The sequence below is a fragment of the Vanellus vanellus genome (assembly GCF_965231255.1).
Source record: "Vanellus vanellus genome assembly, chromosome: 2".
Classification (NCBI taxonomy): domain Eukaryota; kingdom Metazoa; phylum Chordata; class Aves; order Charadriiformes; family Charadriidae; genus Vanellus; species Vanellus vanellus.
Genome location: NC_138906.1, coordinates 145,688,322 through 145,701,567, shown reverse-complemented (window position 1 = coordinate 145,701,567; position 13,246 = coordinate 145,688,322). Strand labels below are relative to the sequence as shown.

At 43.9% G+C, this 13,246-nt stretch overlaps 1 protein-coding gene across 1 annotated transcript in view; it reads right to left on the bottom strand.

The window, feature by feature from the left end:
- LAPTM4B (lysosomal protein transmembrane 4 beta) overlaps positions 1–11,939 on the bottom strand; it is a gene marked incomplete at its 3' end in the record, with an annotated part of 62,977 nt that extends 51,038 nt beyond the window's left edge. Inside the window, exon 1 of the mRNA XM_082479384.1 lies at positions 11,739–11,939. Within this exon, the coding sequence (XP_082335510.1) occupies positions 11,739–11,834 (96 nt within the window). The 5' untranslated portion in view covers positions 11,835–11,939. The remainder of the gene's footprint in view (positions 1–11,738) is intronic.
- Positions 11,940–13,246: the final 1,307 nt, after the last annotated feature.

Below are 13,246 nucleotides of genomic sequence, written 5' to 3'. Positions count from 1 at the left end.
TTCCTTGGAGGAGCACTAAGTCACTGCCTGTGCTCCCTGTCGGGGGGCCTTTACAGTTCCAGAGAACTGGTTTAATGACAGTGAACATCCCAGTAACATTTGGGTCTGAAACCCCATACTTTTAGATAAGGGGAGAAAAATAGAAAACTGCAAAGATAAGCTTTGTTTTTATGATATAGAAAATAATGAAAAAATAGATTTAATGAAAACACAGTCATTCTCGGTTAACCACCGAACTTTCTGTAATTCATATTAGTGAATTATAATACTGGGATTGATATAGACAGCTAATTACTACATCACAGAATCAGAGACCAGAGAATGGTCAGGTTGGAAGGGACCTCTGGAGCCCTTTGCTGGAACCTCTCCAGCAGTTCCTTGTCCTTCTTGAACTGGGGAGCCCAGAACTGGACACAGTACTCCAGACGCAGCCTCACCAGGGCAGAGCAGAGGGGAAGGATGACCTCCCTCGACCTGCTGGCCACACTCTTCTTGATGCACCCCAGGATATCATTGGCCTCCTTGGCCACCAGGGCACATTGCTGGCTCATGGTCATCCTGTTGTCTACTAGGACTCCCAGGTCCCTTTCCACAGAGCTGCTCTCCAGGAGGTCAGCCCCCAACCTGTACTGATGCATGGGGTTATTCCTCCCCAGGTGCAGTACCCTATATTTACCCTTGTTGAATTTCATTAGGTTCCTCTCCGCCCAACTCTCCAGCCTGTCCAGGTCATGCTCTATGGTGGCACAGCCTTCCAGCGTGTCAGCCACTCCTCCCAGTTTTGTGTTATCATCATATCACTGTAGTTGACTCTGTAGTCCTGTACCTGACACAGTATGAGCTACCAGATGAAAAGAGGAGATGATGTTTCTGAGCAAAAACAGTTGTGACAGAGCAGCGAATAACAGCAGATTTCTCTGAGGACTTTGGACAGTGATCCATCTCAGGGTCTTGCTGACCAAGGCTCCGAAACTTTGGCCAGGTTTTGAACTGGTGCACACAATTCTAGCATATTTTAAAAACCCACAAAACTGGCAGGGTTTAGTTTGTTGCTCTCTACAGAGATATTATTGAAGCGAATCACCAATGTGGCTAATTTTACTAGTAAGGAATCCTAAATGTTTTTAATAAAACTAAATAAAGTCTCAAGCAAACCTCAGAGCAAACGCCTCTATCCCCCTCCAAAATCTCAAGGTAAGTTTATGACTCTAGGTGTTCATTCCTTATAGGAACAAACCCCCAGTCTTAAAATAATTTGCTCCTTGAAACTAAACTAACAACAGAAGTCTGTAAATATTTTAGAATACTTGGATATTTGAAGTCAGTATTACTTGTAGAAAAAATAAGAATGTATGGAAAATACATACTTAAGGCAAGTCAATAACCTTAATTCTCTTCAGCTACCTTTGCCTTCCCACTTGGCATGTTCTTTGCACTTTTCTTGCTTTTTTCTTTTAGCATAGAAGACATTAATAAATGCAAGAACACTTTTGTTCATCAAGAGGACCAAAGAACCCTACAAATGGGAAAAAAAAGTCAAGCTTAACTCAATAGTTCAGGGTAGATTTACGCTGTCTGGGGCACCTTTCCCAAACTTCTTTTATTAGCATTGATGATGAGTTAAAGTTTATTATCTAATGCCCTGTGTAGGCAGATTTTTTCAACTGTTCTTTCTCTCTCCCTGTTAGGCAAAGTGTATTCTTTTTTTCTGAATTCTGATTAAGGAGGAAGCAAGGAGGCAATTTTAGCAATAAAGGTTTTACAGCTGTCTGGCTGCTGTGGAGAACAGGCAAAAACGTAAGAAGGAACAAGGTGTCCCCCCTGTGTGCCCAAGTTTCTTTAGAGATCTCACAGCAATGATTCAGTTGTCATCTCCCTCAGGGCACATTGGACCCAGGAGCTGCGTCTGAGCATGTGTCATTGGATGGCTTGAACTCCTAGGAAAGGATGAGCAGGAGAACCATGGCTGTCGGAGCAGATACCTCTCTCTCTTTTTTTCTGCTGTGTAAGCCTTCTGCTTCATGCTAATGAAAATGCTTCATCGCTCCAGTCTGGGAGACAAACTGCAGATGTGTTAGTGATGCACAAAATAATGAATGGTCCGAGGAAGGGAACCCAGCCACACTTAGTCATCTTTTCACCCAATGAAACATAACAGTCTGAAGGGAAACAGAAAGATGACCATGTAAAGTTAGGTTAAAAGGGAATCCTTCACCCATTTCACCAGTGAAACTCATTATCAGACATTGTTACTGGAGCCGAAAGGCTGGAGGAACGCAGAAAAGGATGAGCTGTTTGTTCAGGAAATTCAAGTGCCTAGTCATACTACAAAGCATCTTAAAAACACAATATAAGCCTTCCTGCTTCAGGTTATTGCCCGACCTTAAAATAATAGTAGAATAAAATAATATGTCTTCCCTGCACATGTCATTCTTACTTCCCTGTGTGGTTTCTTAAAGCGTATGTTTTTGGCTGCTACCTGAAATGCTGCACTGGAATAGGGAGAGCATTAGTCAGATCAGAAGTAACGATTAAGTTTTTATGTTCTTTAATCTGGAGAAGACAGGGTAGAGTCTGCAATTCCTGTTGCTTATTTTTCTATATTACTCATGACAAATTAAAGAATGATCTAGGCAGGCTCAGACTGGCATATTACAAACTGCATATTATAGAGAACATATAATGGAAAGCTGTGAGAAATATTTTAATAAGACTTCATATATAATCTCAATTTTGATTATTATAATGTCACTAAGCATTGAACTTTAAAGGCTATGCTGATTAAATTGATATAGGAAGTCCAGCATAATTTATCAGCACTATTCTATACAAATGACTCAACTACTGCCTACTGCCAGCCTTTTAACAGTCCTAAAACCCAAACCGCAAGTGGTCTGTTATTAATGAAATATGGTAATGAATAAATTTTTAAAAATAAAAATAGACGGACAGACCATGCAGGATGCACACTAGAGATTTCTGCCTCCCTAGATATAGAGTTTAATTTGTTATATACTTAATCTTAGTCCTTTCATGGTTTAACCTAATAGGATATTTGTATGCAAATTTATCAGTGGATTCTTTGTTACTTTTACATTGCATATAAAGCAAGTTGAACCTGTATCTGAGCAAAGTCCTGAAAATGATTGCTGAGGTCTTCTGCCCAGCCCTGGGGAAATACAATCATATACCCGCGTTCAAGTTATAACGTTGCCAGACCAAATCACAATTTCTGCTAAAGCACATCTTGGTTCAGGCTGCTGTGGAGAGCTAGCAAAGAATTGGTAGGTGCTAAAATCGTATTAGAAGAAGAGTTGTTCAACTGGTCAGTTGGGTTTTGTTTGGGTTCTGCATTTGTCCTTGACTTCTCAAAATGGATTTTTAAGTCTTGCAGGTCACTGTGACAGGTTGAGGGCAGACCTGCTAAAGTGCTGTTGTTGACGTGAGCTGTGGCAGCTCCCACCTTAATGTGGACTTGTGACAGAGGATGGGCCAGTCAACGCAGCTGTAACTGAGCACCTGGATTGGGTTGCCCAAGGCAGCTGGCCCTGGCCAGCAACTACTGTGTCCCACCCGTGGCAGCCCATGATGCTGTCTGTGCTCAGACTCACCTCTAGCCTCTTCCAACATGTGCTACTGCGCTGGTGAGAGGAGTCTGCCCCAACTTTTGATAGCAAGTCACATACACCCACTTAATTTAAAGAAACTACCAAAACATACCAAACCTTTGATAATTATTCGTAAGTAGTCACCACAGGCAGTATCCACAGAAGCCATGCAAGGGACCAGGGCTGTCAGTAGTAAACTGCGTCCTTGTATCGCTCTGCAACCCAAGGCAGGGATTTAGTTATGCATGGAAGAAGCGGCACACCGCAAAGGATGCTACAGTACAGATAATTACTGAAATAGTAAACAACGTGATCACATGTATCCGATCTGTCTGGGCACAGCTGTTTCACAGTTAGGAAATGCACCTCTGCAAGGTTAACATCTCCCACAAACCTGTGTTTCTGCCACAAGCATTTTTCCTCTCTGTTTTAAGTAGCTTAATATATCTCCTGACGGAGCAAGACCTGGCTCAGCACAAGCCAGCAATGAAATGAAAAACAGTCACAGCACTTTAAAAAGCTCTTCTAAGGCAGAGAACTGGGGTGATGGTAGTCAGAGCTGACTGCAGACAGCCGAAAGAGAGCAGACCCACAGGAGGTCCAGGAACAGCATGCTAGGCTCAAGCCCAGATTATTTTTTTGGTGATGCCTTGCTGGCAGATGCACTACCTCAGGTCAACCAGGAGCACTCTTTCTCCCCATCAGCAACAAGCATGGTTTTTCTCCTTCTATTCTGCTCTTTGGAGATCTGGGGCTTGAAACCTCCAGCTCAGCTGCAGAACACCACAGGGACTCCCACGCACATTTTCAAGGCTCGGCCACATTAAACTTCCAGAGTTTCACAGTCGAAGCATGAACCCCACAGTAAAACCGGAAAAAAAATAAAGTAATCAAGGAAATTAATTCCTGGCTATTTTGCAACATCCGTTCCATATGTCCAGGAATATATAAGACTAATTGCATTTTCACTGACGTCAGTCTAATCAACGATCAGTTTACGAAGCTTAATGTGTTCTCCTCTGGCTCACTAGGAGATACATATTAACCTTCAACAGAACTTCTAAACACATTTTACTTGATTAATGTAATACCTCCTCTCCTTTCTATAAATACATTCATGGTTTTTGTATAAAACCAAATGTAATTATAGCATACTGGACTCTTAATGGGGTTCTTTCCTTTAACAAGCATTTATGTAAACTTTGCTCCTCTTACAACCAACCATCTGTTTTATCACTGGAGGGAGACAATTGTTCTTTGTAATCCCAGTGAATTTATTATCCAATATTTCTTACTAAGAAAAAAAAAGGGTGGTTTACAAAAGTTTACATTTCCTGAATTGATAACTGTTTTGATTAGAACAGACAACTGTGTCGTTATCCTGGACAACCGATGCAGATTATCAGCTATAGCTGTAATGATTCATACACTCTGTGAAAAATCCTACTGTGGTATTTGGGGATATAAGAAAACTCGCATATGTAAGGAGATCAGAGCTTTAAAAAGTTTTCAGAAATTCTTGTGTTGTATTACAGACTAATAAACAATTCAGTAAATGCAAGGGCTGTCCAAAAGATGCTTACAAGAAATTTTAGCCCTCCAATGCCTTAAAAAGGTTTTAAAAACAAAAACATTAAGAAGCACACTGATGTGTGACAGAGTCTGGGAAGGACTGACGAAATGCTGTTTCTGCTCCTCTCTGCAACACAGCAAACACAGAAAGCTTGCTGTTTTCACTCAGAACAGAAAGCACAGGTAACACCTATGAATCTGTCCTTTTTTCAGATAGTCTTTCTGGCCCGTTCATCAATTGATTCTGCCACACAGACGTGAGTGATTCGGGTCTTTGCAAGCTGTCTTATTGATTGCACGATTTAAATTCCTCCCATATGGTCCCTTATTTTGTAATTTAACTGAAGAGGCCTCGAAACATGAACTGGAATGAGGAGGGAAGGAGGTGGGATAAGGTCCTGCGCTGCAGAAACCAGCCTAGGTTTGTGCACGGTAGGAAGGAGTTATTTAAGGAGTTCTCCAGAAGCCATTCTTGAAGCAATTAATGGTTATATTATTTAATACTGTCACTCCAGATAAGTTACAATAAGAATGTAGTTATTGAGAAGGTCCTCCAGACAAGATAGATTTTGTTCACGCTAACGATCAGTGGTGGTCTTTATTCTTTGCTCTAACATGCTTAAAATGCATACATATATTTCAGTTTCTTAAGAAAATACCATGCGGGCCCTGAGCAGGTATTTGTGTGCGGGATCGGTCATTTATTTTCCGCTGGTCTTGAAGAAGACAATGAAATTGAGGCGATCCACTCCAAGAGCAAATACCCTGAACCTCCTCTGATTTCAGTCTCAGTTGGATATCCAACATGTACATCAATCATACTGGGAAGCCTTTGAAATTAGAATTCATATTTTTCGTTATTCATAGTGGATTCCAAGTACCCTCTCCAATCTCCTCAAAAGCAAGCATGTGCACAAAGCAGCAAGTCTCCAGTGAGTTACTTGGGAATGCTCCTGGGGTTTTTTTCAAGATGTCACCTTTTTTTTTTTTTTTAGGAGAGGAAGTACAGAAAAGCTAATGATAAGTTTATAGACATAGCATTTGGGACATAAGTATTTAGTCACTGCAGCCATTTCCACTACAAGAACCAGGATTCTCAAGTAATTTCAGATCATATCCTGACCACCTGCCGGTGAAGAAACCTCCGCAGCTGCTGACACTCCATCTCCTATCAAGGGCCGGGAATTAGCCATGTCATCGGCACCATCCAGTTCGTCCCCCTGAACATACTGCTCAGGTCTGGGCCACTGAGGGGCAATCACCTGGTGAGCCCACAGCAAGCCCTATTCTGCAAGACTTCTCTCGCCGGTGCCACCGGTATTGGGCTGTTAGTAGAGGTGGTAAAGGCAGCGTTGCCTGCAGGATAACCTGACCCAACCCCCAAGCTGTATCACACTGGCATGATGTGGGAAGTGACATCCCTGGCTGTTATGAAGGAGTAGAGCCCTCAGTGAGCTGGCTGATTTACTGTGACCATTTGTATGTAGATAAAGTTGGAGATCCTTTATTCTTAGCCAATTTCATTCCATATAAAACCAAAGAAAGCTATTTTTCTAAGTAAAATATAAGGCCTTATGCTTGTATCCATGCAAATTCCTACAACCTGGCACTGGGATAACAAAGTTTCCAATTCCCCGTAACATCAGGGTTTCTAATGGTGCAGTTTTCCCCTTTTCACAATTTCAGTTCTTTTTTCAGTTTTCAATACGTCAATATGTCTTACAGCTTTGAAAAATAACTAATAACTTTATCTTCTCGTAGAGTTTCTTTATTTTGCCCGAAAGGGCCTTTCCACCCTGTTCAGGGGCTCCCTGGTTACATCCCCTTGCCGCGGTCAGCAGTCTCACGCGGTGTAACGGCAGCAGGAGTGGGGACAGAGCAGCTTAGAAGGACGCCAGTGTAGGTATATTTTGTTTAGACGAGCAGTCATGCTGATCTCTACTCCCTGCCAAGTAAGCCAAGATTTCAGTAATCTTCTAACTGGTATTTAAGCACGTTGCCACACATGCTGCTTTGCACAGGGCTTGAAAATGAGAAGGGAATAAGTGTGGCGCAGTCGCAAAATGTATACCTTGCTTCTCTTTTTGACATCAGGTCAAGTGCAGTCTACTGATGTCAGCAGGGTGTTCAACCTGCAAATCAATGAGGCCATAGCAAGCAGTGATTTTCTTTTGCTTTACAGTATAAAAAGGCCACTACCAGGACATTTTTTCATCCGTTAGGGCTCAATCCTTTTATTAAAAAATGACTGGGATACAGACAGAAATTATGCATGTTTTCAACAGTATATTCAGAAAAATCCAGAACTGAAATGTCAGGACTAGCAATTCATGCTGAGCTTTCCACAAATAGCAGCTCAAACGTTGAAGCCACCCCGGCTAAAAACTCCGGATCGCTCTATTTCTGTCCTTACCGCACGTCCTTCAGAGGGAGCCGCGCAACTCGCTAACTCGCAGTTATAAAATGTTCTCGGTCTTCCATTAGCTTTTATTTTTAGCCCCTCTCTGCCGGGCCCCGGGGGAGGGCGGAGGGAGGTGACGCTGAGCCATGGGCAGCTCTGGTGGGGCTGCACAGCTCTGGCAGCGGCTCCCGGCACTCCCCAGAGGAGCGGGGGGTCCTGGGGGACCTCGGACCCCATGCCCAGGATACGGCTGCAGCGAGGCAGGTAGCAGGCGGCACTGGGCACACATCGCTCAAAAATTAAAACTCCTTCTTTTAACGTTTTTTGGTGTTTCTTTGTTTTTTCTTCCCCACTCCTAAATCGATGGGAAATAATTCCCGTTGTCCCAGATGGTGCCAGTGGAGCCCCAGGGTGTGCATAAACTCCACTGCCGTATGTGTCGGAAGAGCGGGAAACCCTTTCATGACACTGTCAGCACATCTGATGCTGTTCTTTCTTTGTGTTTTAGGTGAAGAAAGGGGAGTCCATTTACTCTGGAAGAAGACATGCTGTGTTTAGAAACGCTGTTACTGATGGGGATGTTATTCTGACTCACCAGTACTGACTGGGTCACTTGACAAAAATGATGGCTTTTCCCCTGGAATCCAGCACCTGGGGGAGATCAGAACTGAAGTTGGCTCATTTCGGCAGTGTCACTGCCTTGAACTGCACTCCGATACAACTGTCTGGAACAAAACTAAGCTGGTGGAAGCGACTTTCTCATTTTCCTTATTTCCCCCCCCCCATATATGACACTTGTAAGGCTTTTGTGCCCAGTAATGTTTCTGTGTTATTACTCGTGACCTCTGATGCCAAACAGAGAAGTTTGAAGTCCACGCCAGTGGGATAAAACCCCAAGATTAATAACTAGCTGAACCAAACTGCTCCTCAGGTTTCGAAAGAAATATTAGCCCCCAGCCAGCCACATTACTGCCCTTCTAATCTTCAGCATAACGTTTGTATTCAACATTGCAGCACCTTCTCTTAAGCTTTTCTTCCCAAGGCAGCGCGCTAGTTCCTGAACTGGAGGCTGTTCTGCAACCCGATTAGATATACTTTTCAGGAAATTTCCTCTGGCTGCTCCATCCCTTACAAGTTACTTTTTACACTGAAGTACCTCAGCGCTCTGTGATAGTATGTATATTGTATTAGGTACTATGCAATATCATGCAATGCTGTATTATATTATATTATATTACTCTAGATGCAGTAACTATGGCTCCACCAGGAAGAAAATACTGAAACACAGTAGCTGTAGAAACATTAGCATTCTGAGATCCATTACGTTCTAAAATAGAGCAAAGTTAAATATTTATTTCCCAGCTATTGATACTTTATGAGACCATGGTAAGCATCCGTGGCTGCTGAGCATATAGTGGAACTGCACACAGCGTTCCTTCCCCTTACCTATGTGGGAAAGTGCTCTCATCATGCAGTCCTGATGACTCCACCTGCACTCAGCTCCCCACTTTATCAACTATTTGTAGAATCCCAAACATCCAATTAAAACATTAAAACTGAAGAGCTAAAACATCATCCCAGAGACATACACTATTTTTCCCGCATTTATTCAGACATGAAATTCTGCCTCCTGAAATTACACGAACTCAAAACTGGTACAATATGTGAAAATGTTATTTTAAAAGCCTGCTAAAACTTTCAAGCTACTATTTTTCCCTCCTTCCGGAGCCTCTACTACTGAATCACTGTATTCATAGTCATAGAGTTAGTAAAACTTACACTTCACAGGTAGCGAGATATGAAAAAGCAAGAAAACTATTCATTCTCTAGGGGAATGTTTTTTCCTCGAGTAATTTCCTGTAAAGCATAGTGGCAAACAGTATACAGAATACATGTTGGCATGGTGCTTTTTATTTGAACTTTATTTGAGGTAATGTTCATAGCTCATCTGTGGTTTGGAGTAATGCAGCCACCCAAAATGCACCCAGAGAAAAAATTTGCTGCCGGGACAGCATCTATTTTTGTGTAAAACCTCAATAGCACATGGTATCAAATCATAATTGTTCTTCTGAAACAAAACAATACTTTTGTACATGACTTTGCAAACCAGACCTTTCAACCAGGGTAGCTATTTACTCAAGGAGCTCCCCCTTCCTTACTTTTCACTTCCTAACTCTGTAAGCTAGCAAAAAGGTTTAGCATTTATTATCATCTAGCATCTAAATTTCTATTCTTAATAGTTAACATAAAATATCTAAATATTTGCAACAGAGGAGAAAGCACAGAAAGAAATGTGCCCCCTGATGTCTTGTGAGTCATTTTCAGTTTGAAGTCATTCAGAAATCTGCCCTGAAAAATCTATAAAAGCGAATGAAGCAAAGTTGGAAGAGACGTAAATCAGGAAATATCTGCTAGTTATAAAAGAAAATTTTAAAATGGATTTTGCAGAAAAATACTATGTGAAATAGGGCACTGGTATTTAAGTGTTAACAACACAATAGGTAACAAAGTCTAAAAAGCCATCAGGCTTTTCTTCATACCTAAGGCCAGCTGATGCATTTAATTCCCTCTTCCTCAAATATCTTTAGGTCTACTGAAAAGCTAAAATATCTGTGTCCCTGTCTTTGTGGAGCCAATGTGAAGAGGCTTCATTCAGCTGAAAGCAGAAAGAAATAACAAGCATCCTGGACGAAATGCTCAAAAGATTTCAGGTCATATTAAAACTTATTGAAACTTCATTGCAGCCAGGCAGAGAGAGGCGTTCTTTTCAATACTGCCAGTATTCCACATACCACAGGCTGTGGATATTGCATTTAACTATATTTTATTAAACCAGGAGCAAGAAATTGTTTGACTAATGCACCATTCTCTCAGTGGTGAAATACGTATTTTATCAGACATAGAGCATTTTATATGATTTCTAGGACATAGATGTCAACCTCGCCTTTTTATTATGCTGATTGAATTTATTTAATGAGCTGCCCTACAATGGAGGCCAGCCCTGCATTTTTCACTTGCTTCTGAAGGGAATTTCAGTAGTTAGCAAATAAGCCTGGGTCTAATCTGCTTCCGTCTGCAATCATTTGAAAAATGATGCTTGGCAAACAGCTCTGCGTGGCCTTGGGTTCAGACGGAGACTGATTTCTCGCGCCAAGGAACAGGCAAGACTGAGAAGTGCATCTACATAACCCAAAGCAACGAACCAGCTCTTTTTATTCTTGTGACACGTTTGCAAACCCTGCGACTGTGGCAGGGCCGGCTCTGGGAAAGCCGCTTTTCCTGCATTGCTACCGGAGGGATTGTGGAAAGGACTGTCAAAGACAGGAGAAGAACTGAGGGCTTAATGCCCCTCCTCCTCACCGAGTCTTTCCCCTAGCTGAATAACTAACTGGGTGTCAAACAACCTCTGGGACTGATGATAACAAAGCTGTGCCTTGAATTCCCCACTCATGTCCTATAACCCTGATGGAGGGAAGAAGTCTTTCTAGTACCTGATAGTAGCTGCCTGAAAGGTTTCGTCTCTCTGCCAGGCAGACCAAGATACTACTGCAAACGATTATCTGCCAAACAAGGAACAGCAGCAATGCGAACACCCGACTTCTTCACGAAGCAGCGACCAGTGATGATAAAACAAGATTTTCTGCGCAGAGTGGTCAGGGTCCGGGCAGCCTTGCCAGAGCTAACGCACCAGCGGGGCCTCAGTGCTGCAGTCAGCCCTGGCCAGAGAAACACTGCTCCCAAGTTTGGGGGTGTCAGGAAATCCCCTCACACGAGGGATCTTCACTCCTCACATTTCCATCCCCAAACCAGCTTTTTGCTGGAGACCCTGGCGAGCTTGCCTGTGCTCTGCATCTCCTGCTCCTGCTCCCCCGACCCTTAAACACCTCGCCGGGGGATAACCCGTGGCTTAGCAGCCGGGAAGCTTTTCACTGGAGCTCGCTGAGCAGTACGCTGCTAATAATAACACGACTCCTCGGAGGGTTATCTCCAAAAAACGCCTGGGCTGCGAGGGGCATCCCCAGTTGCTGCCATGGGCATCCCCCCCCGCTGCGATGGGCATCCCCCCCGCGGAGCAGCAGCCCCTGCAGCCGGTGCCGAGCGACCGCGGCGGGGGGACATCCCCGGGGGGGATATGGGGAGAGCCGGGGGGCCCTTACCAGGTACCAGACGCCGAGGATGATGGTGCCGGTGCGGACATGGCAGCAGAGGCAGCAGCTGTTGGAGTAGAAGCGCGCCCAGGGAGAGCTCAGCATCTCCGCGGCTCCTCCGGGCTCCGCGCCGTTCCGCGCCTCTCACCGCGCCGCTCCGCGGAGGCGGGACCGGGGCCGGCACCGGGGCCGGGGCCGCCCCTCCCGGCGGGCGGGACCGAGAGCGGCGGGACCCAGCCCAGCCGGCGGCGGGCGGGGGTGCAGTCCCCGCCGGTCCCCCGGGGCGGCAGCCGCACCTCTACGGACCGCGGTGCCGCCTTCGACCCCCTCCGGGCCCGTACGGGCACCACCGCCAACCAGCCGACGGCAGGAAGAACCCCCGAGCGCTGGAGCAATCACGCCAAAGCACGGGAGGATTTTAAAATACAAAGTTGAGGGGACTCAGTGAGTTGACAGCCCGGCCTGAGTGTCCCCGGTGTGTCAGGGATGGTGGGACAGCGCCATTCTCTCCTGGTGGTCCCACCCAGCCCTTCTCAGGCTGCACCTGGAATTAGTGTGATGGGAGCGAACACGGGACGGTGCTTCTTTGGCTGAGCTTGTATGTAGCTCGTCTAGCAATTCTTGACTGGCAAGCCCATAGAAATAAAACTCCACTATAAAGAAAGATAATATCGGAGGAGATCATGGAATGCTTTGGGCTTGCCCCAAATTCTGAAGCCATGAGCGTTTATTTTCTTTCACAGTGCCCTCCTAATGCACTCGCAAAGTCACTGCTATTAAGGAGGTTGGAATCGCCTCGTGTAACTGATACACAAATTAACATTAACCTCATTGTCACTACCAGTAGTTAATGCCCTGATGGTGGTGGCAGAAGCAGAATTAGGAGGAAGAGCCCAATGCAGTGTATTCAAGCACCGATGCAGGTAGAAACTAAACTTCCTACCAAGCAGCTGACTTTTCCATATTTTATTTTTATTTGAGAGTTGTACCATTCTCTAGAGGAAATAAGGAAGAAAATTCTACCAGGAGGTCTGTATGCCTAGCCTGACCCTAAGAATAATTTATTTACTGCCATCTATCTTGGCTTCCTACCAAATCCCACAAATTATCATCAAAATATAACATTGGAAAGTACTTAAATGTTTCCCTATATAGTTGCTTTGGGGCTTTTCTTTATGTCATACGTACATCTGCACAGAACAGGAACTCCGAGATAAAAGCTAACTTGGCAAGGAGGAACATTTCTAACTATGCCTTATCCCTACTTGTAAAGCCGCTATAGTGAATTACATTAAAAACACTTTAAGTACAAACTTTACATAACCTCTGTTCTTAGTTTGTCCTTTTAAAACCTCCAGGGTTTTGAAGGTTTTTTTTTTGTGTGTGTGTGTGTGCATAAAGAGAAAAGCCACATGGCACTGAATTTAAAATTTTGACTGGATTATATGCATAAGCCAAATATTGTCTTTTCAAGATTCATATTCAAAAATGACACTAAAATTCTAGTAAAATGAAAC